This window comes from Fukomys damarensis, unplaced genomic scaffold (assembly GCF_012274545.1).
Source record: "Fukomys damarensis isolate Sample0158 unplaced genomic scaffold, DMR_v1.0_HiC HiC_scaffold_23, whole genome shotgun sequence".
NCBI classification, from domain to species: Eukaryota; Metazoa; Chordata; class Mammalia; order Rodentia; family Bathyergidae; genus Fukomys; species Fukomys damarensis.
This window is the reverse complement of record NW_022900935.1, coordinates 8,278,182-8,300,219: the sequence shown is the minus strand read 5'-3', so window position 1 is coordinate 8,300,219 and position 22,038 is coordinate 8,278,182. Positions and strand designations below refer to the sequence as shown.

The following is a 22,038-nucleotide window of genomic DNA, read 5'->3' as shown; positions in this document are numbered from 1 at the left end:
CCTCGGGGCCCCCCAGGCCCGCCGGGAATGCCTGGATCGGATGGCATCGACGTGAGTTTCTGAACTTGGGGCTGGATAGGGAGGGAGGGAAGCCTCGGACAAAGGGAAACTTTGTGAATGAGGGGGTTGGGCGCCTCGAGGTGTAGTGCCTTGTGTTTCCAGTAGGCGACGCCAGCAAGCACTACAAGGAGCCTGTTTGTTCAGCAAAAACCTCAAAACAGCCCTGAAATGCAGAGCCGGTTACAGTCACCCAGGGAAGAGAGACTGCTGTTCAGTCTTCCAGCCACTGCTCACAGACAGTCCTTATCTCCCCTTCCTCCTTTCCTCTCCCTCTGGGGTAGGAGACGCCTTGACTTCAGGGTAGCTGGGGGGCCTCGGCCAGACCGCTGAAGCTCCTGTCTCCCTGAAATGCAGAGCCGGTTACAGTCACCCAGGGACAAGAGACTGCTGTTCAGTCTTCCAGCCGCTGCTCACAGACAGTCCTTATCTCCCCTTCCTCCTTTCCTCTCCTTCTGGGGTAGGAGACGCCTTGACTTCAGGATAGCTGGGGGGCCTCGGCCAGACCGCTGACCAGCTCCTGTCTCTTCCCTTCGCTTTTTTCCTCCCGATTTAGAATGAGCCGGGCTTGTTCCCTGCTCCCTCTGCCATGGTGAGGGTTAAATACCTCATTCTGGAGGCTCCCCCAGGAGGTGAGCACCATGTTTACTGTCTGGACAGACTTCTATTCAGCCTGGTGCCTCCCCTCCAACCCAGGATGCTGGACCCCAGCCAGGCCTGGCCGCTGCAGGCTCTGGACGACTGGGGGCCTCTTTGGGGCTGAATCTGACTCCACTAGCTCTGCCTGTCTTCCCCAAGGGTCCTTTGTCGTTCAGAAATGAGTTCCTTCCCTCTTCAGGAACGTTTTGAATCTTGTCGCTTTATTGGCCCCTGGGTCCTTCCCCCTGCTCCAGCCTCTGCCTTTCCTCCCCGCAGTCCAGAGCAGAGCCACCACCCACCCTTTTTCTAAAAGCCCCTGCCTTCTCCCCATGCTGATCCAAGAGGCCTCTTCCAGCTCACTCAGAGCCCACAGCATGGTTTTGTGGGCCTCATAATGGTCACTTTACCAACGTTAGCATGTTCAAAACGCACTTGCATGGAGATTTCCCCCTCCCCAGCAAGCTTAGTTTTAAGACCTTTATAGTAGGTTTTTTGTATGTAAGAAAGGGGGCTGTTTTCTTCAAAATTGCAAGGCCAAGGGACCCCAAGACCAGCCCCCAGGCCCTTGGATGCCTTCTCGGGGAAGCATGAACCACACATACAGTGCTCTTACACTTGTATCTTGCAGGGTGACAAGGGGCCCCCTGGGAAAGCCGGCCCTCCGGTGAGTTCTTTTTCCCTGTGATTTTTTACCTTTCTGGTTTTTGCTGTCGTCTGGCTAATATTTGCTCCACTTCTGTTTTCAAGGGGCTCAAGGGAGAGCCTGGCAGACCAGGGCCAGATGGGCCGGATGGGAAGCCAGGGATTGATGTGAGTGCCTGCACCGAACAGGGGAGGGCCCCAGCTACTGACTGAAGCCTGGTCTGGCTTCCTTCCATACCTGTTCAGGGTGGAGACTGCCCAGCTGTGAGCCCCCGTAGTTTCACATGACTTGCAACCTTACTGGAACCTCACACCCTCCTCTGGGGCACTGAATCACGGGAACCGGGGTCCAGAGGCTTCCGCTCTCTGTGAGGTGCAAGGTCATCCTGTTTGTCAGCAGCCCTCAGAGTTGAGTGTCACATCTCTGACTTGTAGGGATCAGACTGACTTACCTGGAGAGGGCTGTCCTTGTGTGTTCCCTTTTCTTTTCGCCAACTCAGTAGAAGAGCATTATTTAGCTGATACCACAGAACTCCCAGAAGCCCCCAAGGCCTCCAGCCCCAGGGGCATGGTGACAGTCATCTGCGGGGGGATACACTTGGGTCAGTCACTAGAAGATGGGAGAAAGAAGAGGTCCTTATGCATTGCATCTGTCCCCCTGGCTCAGTAGATGTGACCAGGGCTGGGACCAGAACTTCCCAAACTCATCCCCCCGCTGCAAAGATTACAAAGCCTTCTACTAGCACAGGGCTTTCGCATCCACCCAGAGAGGTAGGCATGACCAGCTCATTTTGCAGATGAGAAAACTAAGGACCCCCCCCAAAAAAATTGGCCAATGGCAAACATCAAGCCTGTGGCCAATCCAGACCCATGTCTAGGTCTTCTAGACTCCTGCACTGGGAGCTGTGAGACTTGGGTTGATAAGGCTTTCAAAAGAGGAGAATTTGGGCCAGGGATGTAGCTCAACGGTGCTGCCACCTGCCTTGCAAGCACAAGCTTGAGTTTGATCCCTGGTACCAAAAAAAAAAAAGAGAGAGAGAGAGAGAGAGAGAGAGAGAGAGTGAGAATTTTCTGGCCTCCCAGGGCCATACTGGGAACTAGGGAAAGGGAAAAGGAGGCATTAAGGTCCCTAGGCTTTCATGGGGTGCAGTGAAAAGAAGCCTCTGGACCTGCCCCACCCTGTGGGAGCAGGTTGCCCCCCTGGATCCTACCTTCTTTTTCTTCCCAGGGTTTAACTGGAGCCAAGGGAGAGCCTGGTCCCATGGGAACACCTGGAGTCAAGGCAAGTGGCCTGCTGAGGACTTTGTGGGTAATCTAGGACCCGACTTTGGGAGGGACTGCAGTAGAGACCAGGATCCCCCGTCTCTGAGTCTCTCCCATTGTCCCTACAGGGCCAGCCTGGGCTCCCAGGTCCCCCTGGCCTGCCGGTGAGTACCACCTGTGCAGGCTCTGAGACATCTCCCACAGGTAGGGAGGACAGGTAGAGGGAGCTGTGAACCTAATTTCCTTTTCTTCTGTTGTAGGGTCCTGGTTTCGCTGGACCTCCTGTAAGTCCTCAGTGATAGGGCAGTGTCCCAGACCTGTAAGGAAAGGAGGGGACAAGGGAAGCACTTGGGAGGGGGGACAGCCTCCTGGGGAGGGGCCAGTGTGCTGTGACAGTGCCACGGATGGGCAGGCTTTCTGAGGCCTTGGCCCAGCCCACTCTGGCCCTATCCACTGACCCTGGAATTCTATGGCCTCGAGAGCCCAAAGAGTCAGAATGGAGAAGGAGGTTTGGGTGCCTGTCCTTACCTTCCTGTCCTGGCTGGACTGACTCCCTGAGGCATCCTGGACATCCAAGTCTCTGCTTCCCAGGGGCAACCTGGACCTGTTGGTCTCCCTGGTGAGATCGGAATCCCAGGGCCCAAGGTGAGCCCCAGCCTTGTCTACTCACCCTGCCTCCTGCCCTCTGCCTCCAGGCTGGCGAGCTGGAGTGGGCTCTTCAGGAGTTTCTGAGCCTGCTGCTGGCCAGAGGGGACCTCCCCAGGTCTGACACGGAAATCTGTCCTGCTGAGCCCACCCTCCTTTTCGGGGAGTCTGAGGGCTGGCACCATCTCCTGCCAGTCCCCTCCCCATTTCCCCACACTGGTGACTCACAGGAAGTGTCTTGGGGGGTCCAGTGGGTAGGGCGGTGGTAGGATGGAGGAGGGGCAGAGATATTAGGGGCTGGGCTGGATGGTGCAATGACTGGGCTCTTGCTTCCAGGGAGATTCAGGACCACAAGGGCCAGCAGGGCCCCCAGGACCTCCTGGGAAACCGGTGAGTGTCCTCAGATGTCCCACGTGGCCATGTGCTCCTAGGGAAGGGGTTTGGGGTGGGGAAGGGCCAGATTGGATTCCATCTTCGTATGTCTCTTCCAGGGGCGCCCAGGAACCATCCAGGGCCTGGAAGGGAGTGCAGATTTCCTGGTGAGAAGCGGGGTTTGGGACAGGAGTGCTGGGAGGCGACATGGAGAGAGGGCCAGTGGGTTGGGGAGGGACATCCAGGAGAGGCGGGAAGAGTGTTCCAGAGGTGACAAGGTGGGAACATGCTGCCTAGCTGGCCTGGCTGGGGAGTGACCCCAGGGCCATGAGATTGTCTTTCCAGTGTCCAACCAACTGTCCAGCGGGTGCCAAAGGCCCCCTGGGGCTGCAGGGAGTGAAGGTGAGAGCTCCTGGTCTGTGTCTTGGGAGGGCAGGGCAGGCGATCAGGAGGGGAGCCTCACAGTGAGCTCTCCCCTTCCCTGCAGGGGCATCCAGGCAAACGTGGGGTTCTGGGGGACCCTGGCCGCCAGGGAAAGCCGGTGAGTGTGGAGACTGAGGCCCATGGACTGGGGGCTGTGCGGGAGGAGCCTGACTCATAGTTCACCCTTTCTCCCATTCCTCTGGGACAGAGCTTTGAGCTGGGAGGCAGGAAGCCTGTGTCCCAGGCCAGTGAGTCTGTGGACAAGTCCCTTCTCCTCACTCAGCCTCCATTTCCCCATTTGTAGCGTGGGACCGCATGGTGTCTAAGGGCCTTTCCTGGCCGGTCTTGCTGGGGAAGTTGGCTGGTATTCTTCCCTGAGTGTTTATCTCACCATCTCCTGCCTGTCTGATAGCTCATCCCTGCTCTTAGGGTCCCAAAGGAGATGTGGGTACCTCTGGAGAGCAAGGCATCCCCGGACCACCGGTAAGGAACACCTTCCCCTGAGCCTGGCCTGTCTCGTGCTGGAAGTCCTTCCTGGGGTCATTCCACTGCTCAGGCTTATAAAAGAGGCCCATGTCCATCTGGGAATGTCTGCAGGTGGGAGAGGAGGGATTATACTTGATCATAGCCAAAAGGCCGAGGAGCAATTGGGAGAGGAGGGATTAAGGAGCAGAAACCAAAGCTACCAGCCAAAGCCTGGCTGGGGTCCAGGTCGTGCCACTTTGTGTGACCCTCGCAAGTACCCCCATTTCTGAGCCTCAATATCCCATCTGTGAGCTAGAGACTGGGCTGCGTACTTCAAAGGGGCATTGTGAAAAGGGTTGGGGTCGGGGAGGTATCAGGAAGTGGGCCTTGCAATTGCTGTGATTTTTCTGTCTTGACAGGGTCCCCAGGGCATCAGGGGCTACCCAGGAATGGCAGGACCCAAGGGAGAGATGGTAAGTGAATCTAATGGTGACCACTGTTCCCTGGTCTGTGGGACCAGCCAGCCCTGACCCACACATCTTTCCTCTGCCCAGGGTCCTCAAGGGTATAAAGGCATGCTGGGCTCCATTGGCGCTGCTGGGTCACCGGTAAGCTTGCTCCCGTCCCCTGGCTCCAGGCTGGAGCTCCTGAGCCCATGTAACATGGATTCCTGTCTGTCCTTGCTAGGGTGAGGAAGGTCCGAGGGGACCACCAGGCCGACCTGGGGAGAGGGGTGACGTGGTGAGTGCTTGGGCAGCTGTTGCCTGATCAGGGCCCAGGGGCAGCACCGGGCAGGACTCAGCCCCACCCAAGGCTGGCAAGAGTGTACATACGTGTGTGTGTGTGTGTGTGTGTGTGTGCATGCGCATCTGTGCCTGTGGGTGACTGCTGGGGGAGGTCAGATCGTCTGGCAGAGTCCAGGTGACCCACATTCAGACTTTGGGATCCAGGCCTGTGGTCACTGGGGCCAGACAATGACATTCCAGCAAATCAACCGGGGACTGATGGGATTTGGTCTGGCTCCGGGTTCTCCTAATTCTTTCTTTCTATTCAGTTAACAGATAATCCTGGGCAATTTTAGGTTTACAGGAAAACTGAGCAGAAAGTATAATTTTTTAAAAAAATTCTATAATGCAAGTTTTAAAATATACATAAAAGTAGAGAGGCTGATGTAATGGATCCCATCTGGCAGTCTCGCAGGTTCCACAGTTATTGACATCTTGCCATAGTCCCTCCGTCTGTCTCCCTCCCCCTTTCCTCCACCATTACTGTCTTGCTCTGATGTTTCCAAGAAAATCCTCAATATCATGTCATCTTACCCCTAAACATTTCTGACGGTATCTGTTAAAAAAAAAAGACTTGGGCCAGGGATTTAGCTCAGTGGTTCGGTGGCCTGCCTTGCAAGCGCAAGGACCCGAGCTCAATCCCTGGTACCAAAACACGAAAAACAAACAAAAATAAAATTTTCCCTTCACATAATCACATCACTCTCACAAGTAACAAGATAGTTTTTCCTTACCATCAACTAATAACCAGTCTGCCTTCAGTTTGTTGCAATTATCTCAAAACTGCACAGGTCTTCAGATCAAGACAACCTGCCTTTCCGTACAAATAAGCCCACACACTGGCTCGAATGGTCCTGTTCCCTGCCCAAGTGAGCTGTGGTCTCGGGGAACGCCAGCTCCGGGAACCCCTCCCCAGTCCTGCCCTCCCCCCTTAACTCCAGCCCCAGCACAGTGCAGCCTGTGTCACAGAGTCTGAGACTCCGAAGCCACTAGCTCAGATAAGGCCGCTCTCTGCACAGCCAGGCGGTCTCAGCATCCTGACAGGGACCTGACCTCTGCCTACTTTGCAGGGCAGCCAAGGTGTTCGAGGACCCCAGGGGATAACAGGTCCAAAGGGAGCGACCGTAAGTGCCAGAGGCCCAGGCCTGGGCCATGGGGTCGGGTCTGAGGGTCCACAGTGCCAGCATATGCGGAGCTTGAGATCTCAGCAGTGCCTTCTTCTCCACACTTTAGTTTCTCCACCAGTAAACAGGAGAGGTGCTATGAAAGAGATCATGGGCTGCCTGTAGTCACCTGGACGCTTAACCACCTGAGGAAGGGCTGGGCCTTTCTCCCTCAGCCCCTTGTCACTCAGCTCCCCTCCAGCAATGAGCTAGTGGGGTTTCCTGAGATGACCAGATCTCCTCGGTACCTGCACGTTGCCCTGTTGTGGGTGGGCGTCTCAACTCCAGCCATCTCCCCACTGTGAAGCTCCCTGTCCTTTCTTCCTGAGCAGGGCTCCCCAGGCATCGATGGCAAGGATGGGACCCCAGGCACACCTGGCGTGAAAGTAAGAGGGGACTGCTTGGTGGGACTGGGGAGCCAGGGCCCTCTCTGCTCAGGGCTTTGGGTCTCGTCACGCGATCCCCAGGATCTCCCATGTATCTCTGCCTCCAGACATGTTCCCCACCTGCACTGGGGTGAAGGCCATGGGCCCCATGGCTGGGCTTCTCATTTGTGCTTCTGGTTCTTGGTTTCTCCAGGGCAGCGCAGGACAGGCAGGGCATCCAGGTAACCCAGGCCACCAAGGCCTAGCGGTGAGTATCAGGTGGAGCCGCACAGGCTGCTCCGTGGTCGAACTGCTTCTCTTTGGGCTCAGAGAGGCCAGGCGCTGTTAGCCGCCTCCCCATGAGGCTGTGAGCGGCTGATGAGGTCACGATCCACACCTGGGCTCTCGCTCTGTCGCCATCTCATGCTTCAATTACCACCTCTGTGCCCCATGTCCGGGCTTAGCCTTCCCCATTTAGAGAACTGCTCCGGCTTTCTCTTGCCATTCCAGGCCTTCTTGGCGGCTAAATGCAATCTCACCATTTCCCTGACTTTCATGGCTCCTCATCACCTCCAGGAAAGTCATTCAGTAAATAGTTATGGGAACTCGAGGCAAACAGTTACACACGGAAAAGACAGATGCAATCCTTACTTCATAGCTCATCCAGCATCCAGTGACCACCATAATCTGACCCCAGCCTACCTTTCTTACTTCATTGGCCGCTATCACTCTGTCCTCACCGCTCCTCTACATGTGTGCACACCCTCAGGCTCCTTCTGGACCCTCTGTTTAGAGTGGCCTTCCTGGTTCTCTCCGTGCCTTCTCCGGTGCAGGCCCATCTCCACCCTCTACCTTCTGTAGCCCAGTCCTGGGAGTGTCCCCGCCTGCTGGGGCATGGACTGGCCAAAGTCCGCTGAGCTGTGCCTGTGTGCAGACTTGAATCCTGTACTCATGGTGTGCCCGTGACTTCCCTTTTGCCCACAGACACAGGCCCTCCAGGCAGTGTTCCCCTGTACCTCGTACCCCACTCCTCTCCCACCAGGGCCACCCACAGGGGTTAAGAGAACAGTCTGAACCCACACCTGGGTCTCCCATGAGGTGGAGGAAACCAGGACTGGGATGGGAGGCAAAGCAACAGGTGCCAGGGCAGAAACTGATGTCAACTTCTTTCTGCAGGGTGTGCCAGGCCAGCCTGGAGTAAAAGGAGGCCCAGGGGACAAGGTGAGATGACTGCAAGTTGGAGGCAGAATTGGTTCCATCGGAGTAGGGGAGCCACAAGGCAGAGACCGAAGCATGACCCAGGCCTCACCCCAGACCTGAGACCTGAGCATTAGCCACCTCCCTCCTGGCACCCCACCCGCACCCCCGACGCCTTCCCACATCCCTCAGCCTGGCTTAGTGGAAACAGGATGGATGTAAATCCAAAGGTGATAGAAACACAGGCGAATTAGTGGAGCCCACAGGACTTGACCAAGAACACCCTTTCCCTTCAGCCACTCATTTGGCTACAGACTGTTCAGGGCCCATGGTGCTTGGCTGACTGACCTGTGCTATTTTCCTGCAGGGTGAGCCAGGCCAGCAGGGCCTCCCTGGATTCTCTGGTCCTCCTGGGAAGGAGGTAAGTGTCCCCCTCCACTGACACAAGGTGGCTTTGGTCCTCCCAGGCCTGAGGGCCCTGCTCTGACCACACAGCCAGGTGGAACCAACCTAGGGATGCTCTGGGTTGTGTCTTCCCAGACCCACTGACTCGGGAAAGAAGCGCTGTCTCTATTCTAGGCTGTGTCCCTAAAGGAAGCCAATCAGCGAGACCCAAGAGTGGGGAGGAGTGAGCCAGGTGTGGCAGGGAGGGTCCCACCAGGCCTACCCCTTACCCGGATGTCTCATCTCTCCAGGGAGAGCCAGGGCCTCGAGGGGAAATTGGTCCCCGGGGCATCATAGGGCAGAAGGTAAGTGCCTGTAGCAGTGGTCCCTCCCTCCGGGCCCTTGTAACAGCTGGCACTGTTGGCTTCAGGGGCTGGGTCCTCTGGCAAGGCCTCAATTTCCTGGTCTGTGAAGTGGACCAAAGGATCCCCTGCTGGTGACCACAAAACTGGAGGGCACCAGGGTGTCCTGGGGAGGCTGCCCCAGCTGAAAGCCTGGGTGTGACCTTCTCTTTCCATTTCAGGGTGATCGTGGTGAGAGGGGGCCTGTGGGGCAGCCAGGCCCTCAAGGACGACAGGTGAGTGCAGCCCAGCTTGGGTGGGCAGTGGGGAGCTCACCCCGGCGACTGATTTATTCCTCTGGCTTCTCTTCTCAGGGCCCCAAGGGGGAACAGGGTCCCCCTGGAATTCCAGGGCCCCAAGGCTTGCCAGGCATCAAGGGAGACAAGGTGCCAAACGGGGCTGAAAACACCAGGGAAAGCAGCTCAGGACTGGGGCGGGGCGGGGTCCCTGGAGCTCAGTTAGATTCTGAGTTCTCCAAGTGTGCATCCCGCCGGGAATGTATAGTGCTTGCTGAGCAGGCGCGAGGTCCCAAGTTTCATCCCAGGCGGGTCCCAGGGATCTGGTCTGTTGGTCTGGGTGGGGCTGGTGAGAGGGGACCCCTGGAGCACCCCTCCCTGGAGAGGGGAACTCGTCAAGCCCCTCTTCTGCTGTCTCCAGGGCTTCCCAGGGAAGACCGGCCCCCGCGGCGGAGTGGTGAGTCTCAGTGGTCCCAGCGCCGGGCGCGCCCGCTCCTCTCCACACCGCTGCTGGCGCCCTCCTGACCCTGGTTCTCTCTCGGCAGGGCGACCCGGGGGTGGCCGGCCTCCCCGGAGAGAAAGGCGAGAAGGTGAGTGCGGCGCGGTGGAGGGGAGAGGGGCCCGGCGGTTCCGCTCGGTCACTGGGTCACTGCCAGTCACTGCCGCTGCCTGTGCCTACAGGGCGAGTCTGGAGAGCGGGGGCCCAGGGGCCAGGTGAGTCCACCCTTCCCCAAGCCGGCTGCTCAGTCTCCCTCTACTTCCGGGGGCCCCTGCCAGCCCCCACCCTACCCGCCCTGGCCTTCTCACCTCTGCCTTCCACACCCCCGCCGCCCACAGCAAGGCGTCGGAGGAGAACCTGGCTACCCTGGCCCCAGTGGAGATGCGGGGTCCCCAGGGGTGCAGGGCTACCCTGGGCTGCCCGGCCCTCGAGGACTGTCTGGAGACCGAGGCGTGCCAGGCCAGCCCGGGAGACAGGGCCTAGCGGTGAGTTACCCCAGGGCAGGGCGGTGCTGGCCATCGCCGGTAGGAGACTCCTGGTGGTTTTCGCCTCCAAACTGAGTTTCCGGAGGGCTGCTGCCTTGAACTGGTTCCACGCCCAGATAAAAGAGGGTGATGTACCACAGGGCAGCTCCTGGGAGAGTGGGAACAGGAGGGTCAAAGGCTGCAGATCAGTCTTGGGGCCACTGGTTCTCCCTAAAGACCTCTGCTTTCAGGGCCGAGATCCCAGTGACCAGCACATCGTGGACGTGGTTCTGAAGATGATGCAAGGTGAGGGGAGCGCAGCCACCCTCTAGAGCCTCTCCAGTGTTGCCTGAGGCTCTGGAGTCCCCGACTGTCTTTCCAGCTCAGCTTCCAAGGGGCTACGGATCCCTTGGATAAATAAATCACCCTGGATCTTTAACTTCGGTGAAACAGGGCTTGGGGAAGGGAGAAAGCAAACCCGAGGCTTTTCTGTCTGCAAACCAAGGGGCCAGGAACTGTCAGGGTGCTCTGCTTCAGGAGTGTGTGTTGACAACTGTCTCACAGATGTCTGTCCCTCTCCTCCCTCTAGAGCAACTGGCAGAGGTGGCTGTGAGTGCCAAGCGGGAAGCCCTTGGTGCAGCAGGGATGATGGGTCCTCCAGGACCCCCTGGGCCACCTGGGTACCCAGGCAAGCAGGGACCGCACGGGCACCCTGGCCCTCGGGGCATTCCTGGCATTGTAGGAGCTGTGGGTCAGATTGGCAACACAGGACCCAAGGGTGAGTGCTGCTCTTTGGAGGGAGTGGGGCTGGGCAGTGGGGCCTTGGGTGGCTGAGTGCTCAGCTTCCATCACCCCACTGGGTCTCACTCTGGTTCCCAGGATGAGACTGAGCGTTTCCCATTCCTCAGCAAACTCTCCGGGCGGCTTTCCTGGGCTCTTCCCCTTAGCAGATTAATGGGAACGAATGTACTATTTTATAGTTTCATGGTATTTCATGGTGTCTCATAAACATCTTTCTATGTCTCTGGGCCTTAGATTTGTCTACTGTAAAGTGAAGACAGTAACAGCACCAACCTCATAGTTTTTTGTGGGGATTACACTCAGAGGTGATTTATATAGAATTCTTAGTTCACTGCTTGATACATGGTAAAGGCTAAGTATGTTATTGGACACTTCCCTGTCCTAAAATTTATCAGATATGTAACTGTCCACCCTTTGTCTTTACCTCCCTCTATTTAACCGGCCTTCCTAGGTCATTTACCACTTTCCCCTGTTTTATTTATTTATTTTTGGTACTGGGGATTGAACTCAGGACCTTGCGTTTGCTAGGTAGCCGGTGTCACCACTGAGTTAAATCCCTGGCCCGGCTCTCCCTTATTTTAAACTAGCACAGTGCTGGAGTGATAGTTATATAAAACAAATGAAATAACAAACAAAATGGGAAAATCATTTTTCAATCTGGAAAAACCGAGACTCACTTTTTTGTCTACAGGAAAGCGTGGAGAGAAGGGAGACCGAGGCGAAGTAGGACGTGGGCACCCTGGTATGCCTGGTCCCCCAGGGATCCCGGGTAAGATCTTTGTGCAGCTACCGTTCTGTCCTTGTGCTTGGGGATTCATGACCCACGGACACCTGGCTGTCTTCATGGAGGCCTCACAGTCAGCCCAGTCTAGCTGAGAACGGAACCTGGGACTCGGAGGGTTCTGGGATGCTCATAGTCACTTTACAGAGGGGAAGGAAGAGTATTCATTGACTGGGAGTTGTGAGCAATGGAAACCACAATCTGTTTTGGGGGCAGAGCTCCTTCTTCCTATGCTGTCTTTGGTCTTGTTTTCCCCACCTGAAAAATATTCCAGCTTAAGAATTTTAGGGCACGATAGGAGGAGGCCCCGATGTCTTGACTTTGTCTCTTTTACAGGACTCCCTGGTCGGCCTGGCCAGGCAATCAATGGCAAGGATGGAGACCGAGGGTCTCCAGGAGCTCCAGGAGAGGCAGGCCGACCTGGCCTACCAGGCCCTGTGGGGCTGCCAGGCTTCTGTGAACCTGCAGCCTGCCTTGGAGCATCAGCCTATACCTCTGCCCGCCTCACAGAGCCTGGATCCATTAAAGGACCGTGAGCAGCAGGCCAGAACAGGGCCTGCAGGATCCTGGGTCCTCTCCAGGTGGACATGCTCCTACCCCAGGGAGCTAGCTTCCCAGGACCTTTGGTGGAGGTCTTGAGGACAAGGAGTCAAAAACACAGGGGAAGGGAAGGGAAGGCATTAAGAGTGAAAAGGTGAGACCAACAGATAGAGCAAGTGTTGCTGGAAAGTCAACGTTCTGAGGGAGCAGGGTCACTTTCCTTCCTGGAGGACCACCAGATGTTGCCAGATGTTTCCTTAGTCTGCACCATTTTCCACTGGCCATCTCATCACTGGGGCAGGAGGACTGAGGTCTCTGCTGGTTCCTGATCTCATTCTCTGGACTTACTGGGTGGCTGCTGATGGGTGACCACCCTGGAATGGCATCTTTAAGCCAGTCCCACCCTTCCTTCCAGCCTCCCATCTGCATATTTAAACACCCATCTGCTTTCTCTTTCTGGAATTACTCTCTCCCACCCGCTTCTCCCATATCCATTCTGGTCTCTGTTGTTGTAAATAAAAGCCCCCAACTTGGGTACAAATCAGGATATGAGTTGCTGGGCTAAGTTTTTTGGTGGATGTGGTGGGAAGTTGCTGAGCCTCCATTGTCTGGACAATGGACAGAGTGGTCAGGGGCTCTAGAAGGGAAGGAGGGTGTGGGACTCCTTCATCTGGGGACGCCCTGAGCATTGGGACAGCATGGCCTATTGAGGACCATCTGGGAGGAGAGCCTGGGGCACAGGCAGAATGGTGATCTGCTTGTCTAACTTTGGGCAAACCATTCTGAGCCTTTGTACTGCTACGGCACAGACTCAGTTGTGCCATAGCCAGGTACAGCACACCCACTGCCTCACCAGGGCCTGGCTGCTGGAGGTAAGTTTCAGTATCCAGTGTGCCAACCCTGGAGAAGCTTGGCTGTAGCTTTCCAGGGGCTCCTTGGCCTGGAGGAAAACAGACATGGGCCTGGATGATAAAAGTCTAGGGGAGTCTGGCACGGATCTGATATGTACCCTCCTGGCCTATTGCTCTTTAGTCCAGCCAGGAGTTTTTGAAATTCAGGGAGCGATCAATTCCCTTGCTCCAAGACTGATTTGTTTTATTTATTTATTTATTTATTTTTAGATAAACATTTATTGGTACATTTTAGATATAATGATACCGTTCATCATAGGGAATTTACCTGTACATAATAAATCATTTAGACACATGTTTTTCCCAAATGAAGCCCTCCGCCCACCTCAGCCTTATTAGAGGCAGGCACATGACTCTAGCCTGAAGCCCAAGCATCTGCTAAAGCCCAGGCCCCACCACCTCTCACCACAGACTGGCCTATCTTCGCTTCTCCCTGCCCCTCAACATACACATTTTCCAGTAAGGACATCTCAGCTCTTACCCCAACCCAGTCATAACCAGGGACAGGCAGAGTAGTACCGACGGCCACTAAGGTGGCTTTCCCATCAGTGCTTTGGCAAATCCTGAGTTTCAGTACCCCAGCCCCTCAGAAGGTCCCCAGCCATGCAGCTACCAAGGAGCCTGGGGATGTGGATAATCTAAGGCCCACTAGAGGAAGGGAAAAGGATAGCTGCCCTAGCCCAGAGCACTCCTGTGGCACCAGAGGGTTCTCCTTTCCCTAGGCAGAGCCACATATTTGGTCCTATCTGAAACCTTGGATTTAGGGTCTACTTGAAGTTGCCCCCCACACTGTCCCAGGGACCCTCCCTCCCCTGGCCCTTTCTGAGTCTAGGCCCACTGAAGGGTTTCGGTTACACAGAGAAGATGAGTCACAAATCTCACGGAGAAATTCTTACAATTCAGGTAGTTGAAGGAGCTGAAAGGGGACTAATTCATAAGGACCAGTGTCTGCTACCTTAGGACTTCCTGGTAAATAAATGTCACTCTGATCACTTAGTGCGATTGACAAGTCTCCCATGTCCATCTTCTGAACACTGCTCAGACCCTGGCCCGTTCCACTCCTGCAATGCCAGCCCTGTGCTGTTCCTCAAACGTGATTCAGTCACACGCATACTATGCTGCTGTTTGGAATGTGTCCCTACGGAGTTACCAGTGCCAGCCTCTTCACTGCAGGTTTTCATCAAAAGCCACGTCCTCTCTACCCTCACATTCCAGATCCTCTCCCATGCTTGACTGTTTCTCCTCAGCACTTCTCACTGTCCATACAAGACACTAGAATATGAGCTCCACCAAGGCAGGAACTTTGATCTCTTATTTCCTGTTCTTTCTCCACACAGACCAGTGTCTGGCATGCAGCAGGTGCTCAATAAATGTAACCTCATCAGAATGCTCAAGGGAAAAAGATCTCAACAATCATAACCCCAGGAAGGAAGGGACTTGTACTGGGTTTGTGTGTGGCTGAGGTGTGTTTCAGATGGCCCGAGTGTTTGGGTTATTCTTTCCACAGATCATAATAGGGACTGGCCCCTCCACAACCAAATCTTGAGAGGCCAAAAACATCTAGTGTGACATTAATGAAGTAGGAAATCAATTCCCATTTGCACTTAGGAAAAGGTGGATTTAGGGAGCTTAACAGAAAGCACACTGCAGCACAGCAGCCTTTTCCGGAGGTTCGACACCGCTCCTCCAGGACACAGCCTGCACCCCTAACCACCTCAGCCTAGCACCATGACCTCTTGCCAAAAGCACTGAGAAGACCTACCAACCAGTCCCTTTGTTCCTAACATAGAAGCCAGAATGAGCCTGCTAAATTCAGTCAGATCATGTCAGCCCTTGGCTCCAAACCTTCCATGGCTTCTCATCATACCCAAGGCTTGAATTTTTACTATGGCCCACAAAACCCTACAAAGTCTGCTCTCCCATCTCTACCTCCCACTCCTCCCCTCTGCACTCAGCATCCCAGCCTCTCTGGTCTTCCGGTGATTCTCCAGCACCAGGCTGGCTCCCGCGTCAAGGCCTTTACACTTGCCCTTTCACAACACCTGCTCAGGAAAATCCTGCTAACAGTTTCATTCCTAAAGTTTACCTTTTAAATAAGGCACAGTAAGAAGCTAATAATTACTACTAATGAAGTAGAGTAATTATTATACTATAACAAAAGTTAGATAAATGTAATCTTTCTTGAAAGCCTCAAAACAAATACTAGTATTTTCCCATCGTGGTCAGAAAGCCCGAAGTGCCTTATTTGCTGTACTGGACTCAAATCCAGGGGCCTTGTGCATGCTGTACGGCAAATACCGTACCAGTGGGCTATATCCCCAACCCAACTGTGGTTTTAAATCACGTTTTCAGCTGGGCTGGAGAATACAGGTCAGTGGTAATGCTTGCATAGATGCATGAGGCTCTGGGTTCAGCGCCCAGCACGACACCCCCCACCCAAGTTTTTGTTACTAATTTAGATACCAGTTTTAGATTATAAGTTCTTGGTAAATTTTTTGTATGGCCTCTAAGGACAGAACTTCAAGAGGCCTTCAACTGCCATTTAATAAGTTTTCTGCTAATGATAATAGAATACTCAAAATAGTCAAAAGCTGCATAAAGTATACATACACAAAAGTATGCAAAATATTGATGGAAAAGACCAAGCAGAAGCAAGCCTCCTCAGGGAGGGGAAATCTACACAAAGGATAAGCAGTAACAGTAAGCATATAAAGTATAAGGAGAAATCTGGGACATCATTGGTATGAAAATAAATTTATTCCAGGATTTACTAAGCAGCTCTTAGATTTCAGCAGTGGGTCAGCTCAGATAAAGGCAGTATATAGACACAGCCCAGACTCTGCCTTGGAATCAGAGATCAAACTTGCCAGGGTCATGCCTCGTCACCCAAGGATTGGACCTACTCCACCCTGGTCCTACCTGTCTGCAAGTCTTAGGGTGCAGAGTGACACTCTGTCCTTCCTTGGTCGGCTTATCTCCTCTTTCCCCGATTGGCCAGTATCTCAGGAACCCATCAGTCTTCTTTTACCCTCCTTGTGCCTCCACCATCTGGACACTGGGTGACTAGGGCAGTCACATATTAAAAAGCTAATTACAAAAAAAAAAAAAAAAAAAGCTAATTACTGCTGCCATATTTGTAAGTCAGAAAGGCCAGAGGCAACTGGAGCAGACCAGGCAGGCCGGAAATAATTTGAAATTACAAAAATGGAGAAGGAATGACTCCAGATGAATCTTCTCAGGAAACATCAGCAAGAACCGCTGTGGAGAGGAGGAAGTCATGAAGAGGACGCTGTGAGGCCTGGGGACAGTGCTGATGCCATTCAGCATTAGAGCGATTTCCTCGTGTGACTGACCCTTCATATACAAGAGTACCCCATTCTTCTAGGGTTAGAAAACACACATATGGGCAATACATGACACACAAATTACATCAAATTAAAGACAAGGTACACAAGTCTACATTGGCAATTTTTAATATTTTACTTGTGCAGAACTGAACTTTGCATTTAAAGGCACAGAGGGAAGAGAAGGCAGTTCTCAGAGCCTGATGTCACAAGAAAAAGACACTGGATAAAAACTGCAGGGGCTGCCCCACTTTAGCTGTAGGAAAATAAACAATGCAGTACAAAACTAGATTTTAATTTTTATTATACGTCCATGTGAAGACATCGGTCAAATGTCAGCTAAGCAAAAGATTTTATGGCCAGATACCAAAGGTACGTAGTTAATCCCACTTTGGAGTAAATGTCCAGAAAGTAAACATTATCAGTGACAGGGAGTGTTAGGCACAAAATAAGTTCTCATTCAGGAAGTGGACAGAGATTCGAAGCAGTCAAACATACAGCTTTTAAAAGTAGGAATCTTTCATGACAATTTTTGGAAAGCAAACATCTGCATATCAAGAATTATTAATTTTTAAAAATGGCACCAGCCCCTATAGTACTTACAACTACTGATAAAAATTCCAAAAATAAAAACCAACTCTTCTGTCCTTGAAAGATAGAAAACTATATTTTTTCCTGTAATATTCTAAGAGAATCATGAGTATTTATGCCTTGTTTTTTTAAATGTAATTTCTTTTTTTTCCATATTCTGCCACTTTTAACATTGCAAAACCTGTTCAATATGGCAATTTCTGCTAAATGAAAGAATACACTATTTATTGAATAAAAGTGAATGAATGAGAAAAAGCTAATACACCTCTAATGGGATCATACCTATGAGGTGGAAGGAAAAGCAAAAACTGAGATTTTATTTTTTTAAAAATCATTGATTAAAAACATCCTATGTGTGATTTCTAATTTTAAAACACTCTCAGAAATTCCTGATCAGAGGGCAGGGGTAAGGGGAAAAAAATGAGAACCAAGACCTGTCATGTAAAAGTACAAGATCCCAATGATGAATGTAACTATGTAACTGTACTGTATACCTAAAATGTACCAATAAACTCAATGAAAAGGAAAAAAAAAAAAGAAATTCCTGATCGATGGGCAACAACATAGATTTGAAATTTGGTAGAACAGAGCATATTTCTGACAACTCTCATTTAAACATTATCTTTCTTATTAAAAATACTGATTGGCCAAGTTACATCAAAACAGCATGAAGGTAAAAACAAATTTCAACTTAGCCATGAGCATGGTGATTCAGGACTATTTCGCCTCGCAGAAAGGATCCAAGGAGGTAAGAGGAGCCCCCTCGTACACGTGCGCCCCACACACCTTACACACAGACCCATGAGTGAATACATAAAACAAGTTCTTAAATATAACAAACTGATGGTAAATCAGATGTCAAAGACAAAACTATGCAAATTAAAAAACATTAAGCTTCAAAATTGCATCCAGTGTTTTAAGAAATTGATTACTAAAATCATTTTTGAAATGAGATTATTCATTTATATCTGGGCTTTTCTGTACCTAATTGTTTCTCTTTCTCTTAAAAAAAAAGTTTAAAAATATCAAGAGCAGAAACATGCTGCCAGGACAGAAATAATCAGAAATGTCTTCAGTCACGGACCTTGGGCATCTCAGTCTTGTTTTGGATTTTTCAAAGCCTGAAGTCTCTCTAATAGAGGAGGGTGAGAATAATGCCACATTGAAAACAGCCAGTCAGAGACAGGGAATCCCAAATTATCTTTGTTTAGTTTGATCAAAGCAGAATATAAGTCTTTAGCCTTTCCGAGTTTCTTGGCAAATGCATCAGCTTGAAACTCAAATCTGCGGCTCAGGACTGTGAGGCAAAAAGAAAGAACCTAGAAAAGGAAAGCAAAGTGTTTTAGGGCTCTGCGGTCACGAAGGGCTCTGACACTGACTGTCGAGGCCCATGGTTCAGCATGAGGGAAAGGCTCGCAAATCGGGCTTAGGGTGGGCTGATTCTCATAAATTGGGCCTTTTGTGCTACAAGCAAACAGACCAGAAACAGAAATAGAAATATGAAGACCATCCTTACTAAAAAAAAACAACTAGTTTTGTTTAGACGGGCACGGTGGCACAGGCCTGTAATTCCAGCACTCTGGAGGCTGAGGAAGGAGGATGACATTTGAGTAGTAGTTGGGCTACATAGTGAGTTCAAGGCCAGCTTGAACAACAGAGTGAGACCCTGGTTTTTCGGGTTTTTGGTTTTGTTTGTTTGTTTGTTTTTGGTACCGGGGATCAAACTCAGGACCTTGAGCTTGCGAGGCAGGCGGCGGAACCACTGAGCTAAATCCTTGACCTTTTGGGGGTTTTTAAAAAATTACATTTGTTGAGAATCTGTCATGAACCCAGCACTGAGGCAGGCATTTTACATGCTGTCCAGCAATCTCTTATTTCTGCTCTAAGGTTGAGGCAGGTAAAGCTCAGAGACATCAGACAACTTTTGGAAGCCACACAGCTGGAAGGTATGGTTCTGTCCTTCTTGAGAACTCTAAAGCCAATGCACACTTTACAGAGTCAAACTGAAGTCATGGTAATTTGCATGCAGACTTTGAGCCAGGAATGCAGGCTTAGTGGCAGAGTGCTTGCCCATCATGTGTGAGAGCCTGGGTTCTCATCACCCCCCCACCTTTAAAGGAGACAGTCTTCACCGAGGTTAATAAAAAAAAAAAACAAACAAACAAAAACTGCCACAGCCCTGATAATCTCAAAACTCAATTTTCTGTAAGTTTCTGATCGATGACAGTATCACTAGAAGGTCGGGCCTGGTGGCGCACGCCTGTAATCCCAGCATTCAGGAGGCTGAGGCAGGAGGATCACTGTGAGTTCGAGACCAGCCTGGGCTACATAGTGAATTCCAGGTCAGTCTCAACTACATAGTGAGACCCAGTCTCAAAAAACCAAAAAACAACAACAAAAAACCAAGGTGGTATCACTAGAGTAAGTATACAATTTGTGAAGACTATTATGACATGGACTTTTCCATCTGAAAATATAAATCCTGCCAAGTGTTGTGGCACTTGCCTGTAACCCAGCACTCTGGGAGCCTGAAGCAGGAGAATCATGTTTTGGGGGCCATAGGCTAAAAAAAAAAAAAAAAAAAAAAAAAAAAAAAATTACAAAGGACTGGGATGTAGCTTGATGCAAAAGCCCTGGTTTCCATATCTGGTGGAAGGAAGGAAGGAAGAGAGGGAGGGAGGGAGGGAGGGTAAAAGAAAGAGAGAGAAAGAAAAAGGAAAAAGGGAGGGGAAAGAAAATACAAGTTCTGAGGGGAGAAACTTGTTTGTAAACTGAAGTACTTCAGGTACTTGAAATATTTCAACATAAAAGTTTTTTAGAAAGGTTAAAAAAAAAAAGCCACTGTTAATGTGTCAGTAGCAGAGTTTTGAAATAGTCCGGGAATCCCTTAAATACTTTCTAATTTTGTCTGTAGTTTCCTTTCAAATCTTAATATACTTTTTGGAGCAAAATCATTAACTGAGCTGGGCGTGAAGGAATGAATTCGTGATCCTACGTAGCTGGAAGATCAAGAGAGTGGTTGGTTACTTCTGTAGCCCTTTTTTATTTTGAGACAGGGTCTTGATAAATTGCCTTGGCTGGCCTTGAACTTGTCATCCTTCTGTCTCAGCGTCCTGAGTAGCTGGTATTACAGGCTTATACCACTATACCTGGCTTTGTTTATTTATGCTTTTTTGAGACAGGGACACATCACTTAGCTCAGGCTGGCCTCAAACTTTTGCTCTTACTGCCTCAGCTTCCTGATTACACTGGTAAGCAAGTGCCCCCATACCTGATTTAAATACTTTTTGTTTCTTCCCTTGCTGTTGAGCTGATAATTGTTGCTACTATCAGTGTGATTTCCCATTACAGTCTGTTCAGTTTTCTTCTTTTTTCGAAACAGGGTCTCACTATGTGGTCTAGGCTGGCTCTGCACTCACTGTGTAGCTCAGGCTGGCCTCAAACTTTCAGTCATCCTGCTTCAGCTTTCTGAGTGCTGGGTTACAGGTGTGCGCCACCACACCCGGCCAGTTTTCTTCTTTAACCTATCTTATAGTGGACTGGAAAATCAGGTAACTGATTAGCTCACTAAGTAAAAGCTGCTAGACTCCAACTGAACAGTCTGGTCTTCTCTAAGTAAAGGTGGGAGTGCCACTGGTGATTATCCTTGGTGGCCTCTGCTCGCCTTGTTCAGAGATTTTTTTTCCTCCTCCCTTTATAATCAGTAGTTGAGTTCACTTCAAATAATACCTACATAAAGATGGGATATGTCAGCAAGAGGTCCTAAAATAATCAGAGGAATACTGTCATGCAGTCTCTTTTAATCAGGCCCATACACACACCAATTATTTTTGGTTTTGTCCCCTCACAGAGAAGACTTCTGCCCAAGCACAGGTGGCCTAGGGCATCTAGGATGTGGCATCTCAGGGCCGGGAATTTAGCTCAGTGGTGCTGTGTCTGCTTCACAAGCACAAGGTCCTGAGTTCGATTCCTGATACACAAAAAAGGGGGGCATATCTGAGGATATGACATCTCAAGGTTTGGTCTCCACCTACCACATCTCTGAGGTATGTGTAATATCAAGGTTTTCATGTCTAAGTCTAAAAGTCTAATTCTCTACCCCTCTCAACAGCATACAAACATTATTTATTTGTGCTTGAATTTTCCTGTTACTTTTTCATAATGGCCTGTCAATTAAGGGACTAAAAGACTATTTCAACTACTTGTTGAGGCTGTATAGCTTTGCCAACTTCTTTTTATACTACCCTAAAGGGCTTAGATTTACAATAGGCAAAGTGCTATGTGAGACAATTTTAAAGATTATACATTACCTCATTGTAAGGTGAAAAAATAAACTGGAAGATGATCAGTAGTCCAATTAGAGTAGGTTGGCTATCATAAAAACCAAATGCAGCAAAAAGCTCCTTTCGACGAATTAATACAGCAAACAAGGAAAAACACAGGAAAGAATTCATCTAGAAAATGACATGAAAATTTAGTTGTTGCTAAGCATTTTGCTGTGGGATAAATAGCACCACAAAAGCACAACAGGAAATCATAGTGCATAAAGGTGTAGTGGAAGTGGGAAGGGTAGGGAAAAGGAAATAAGGGAAAAGAAAAAATATGAGAAAAAAAGGAAATCATGGTGGAATTTTAAGTAAGATATCAGTGTGAACATAGCAAAAGTTATTTAGGTAGTTGTATAGTTTCCCTTTTTTTTTCCAAAGGGAAAATAAAATTTCCAAAATGTTGAAATATCAACGTTAAATGTGTTCTACAAGAGGAGGCTTGAGTCAGTTTCCTATAATTGAAGGTCTGATGTACTCAATAGCAATGGGATATTTTCTCTCCAAAGTTAAAGAGCTAGAATGATTCTGGATTTGTTTCATAAGACCACAATCAGACAAGGCTTCCAACCATAATGTGAGGCTCCAAAACAAAAAGTTTCCCTTAAATCCTCTTTAGGACTCCTAGAGCTGTATGGATTAGTTAGAAAGATTTTATATATATATATCTTTATCAATACACAAGGGAAAAAAAGAATAGAAAGCTGTACCAGACCAGAAATTTCTTTTTCTTTCTTTCTTTTTT

General features: G+C 50.5%; 2 protein-coding genes and 1 long non-coding RNA gene across 7 annotated transcripts in view; 1 reads left to right on the top strand and 2 right to left on the bottom strand.

Moving 5' to 3' along the window:
- Window positions 1–6: 6 nt before the first annotated feature.
- On the top strand, window positions 7–12,667 carry Col9a2 (collagen type IX alpha 2 chain). 3 transcript variants are annotated; one of them, XM_010626076.2, is made up of 31 exons: window positions 7–51; window positions 1,325–1,360; window positions 1,444–1,506; window positions 2,567–2,620; window positions 2,730–2,765; window positions 2,862–2,885; window positions 3,193–3,246; window positions 3,583–3,636; window positions 3,738–3,785; window positions 3,964–4,020; window positions 4,106–4,159; window positions 4,471–4,524; window positions 4,926–4,979; window positions 5,061–5,114; window positions 5,194–5,247; window positions 6,362–6,415; window positions 6,787–6,840; window positions 7,034–7,087; window positions 7,996–8,040; window positions 8,384–8,437; window positions 8,712–8,765; window positions 8,984–9,037; window positions 9,116–9,187; window positions 9,459–9,494; window positions 9,583–9,627; window positions 9,719–9,751; window positions 9,875–10,021; window positions 10,252–10,306; window positions 10,590–10,778; window positions 11,493–11,570; window positions 11,919–12,667. In XM_010626076.2, exons 1-31 carry the CDS (start codon window positions 28–30, stop codon window positions 12,116–12,118), a joined length of 1,944 nt encoding a protein of 647 aa, XP_010624378.2. In that variant the 5' UTR covers window positions 7–27; the 3' UTR covers window positions 12,119–12,667. The 3 variants fall into 3 exon arrangements, with proteins under 3 accessions (XP_010624378.2, XP_033623132.1, XP_033623133.1); XM_033767241.1 differs by lacking the exon at window positions 8,712–8,765; XM_033767242.1 differs by lacking the exon at window positions 9,875–10,021.
- Window positions 1,410–3,797, bottom strand: LOC109118118. Its single transcript, XR_002025407.2, has 4 exons — window positions 3,130–3,797; window positions 2,550–2,918; window positions 1,791–1,920; window positions 1,410–1,704 (listed from the first exon to the last, which is right to left on the bottom strand). It is a non-coding gene; the product is annotated as an uncharacterized LOC109118118 (long non-coding RNA).
- A 4,784-nt stretch (window positions 12,668–17,451) lies between the features above and the next one.
- The window catches only part of Zmpste24 (zinc metallopeptidase STE24), a 49,034-nt gene continuing 44,447 nt past the window's right edge, over window positions 17,452–22,038 (bottom strand). For all 3 annotated transcript variants that reach the window (XM_010625911.3, XM_010625910.3, XM_019207737.2), the window contains 2 exons: window positions 21,279–21,422; window positions 17,452–18,287 (listed from right to left, as the gene is read on the bottom strand). In XM_010625911.3, coding sequence (XP_010624213.1) covers window positions 18,063–18,287; window positions 21,279–21,422 — 369 coding nt within the window. In that variant the 3' untranslated portion in view covers window positions 17,452–18,062. The remainder of the gene's footprint in view (window positions 18,288–21,278; window positions 21,423–22,038) is intronic.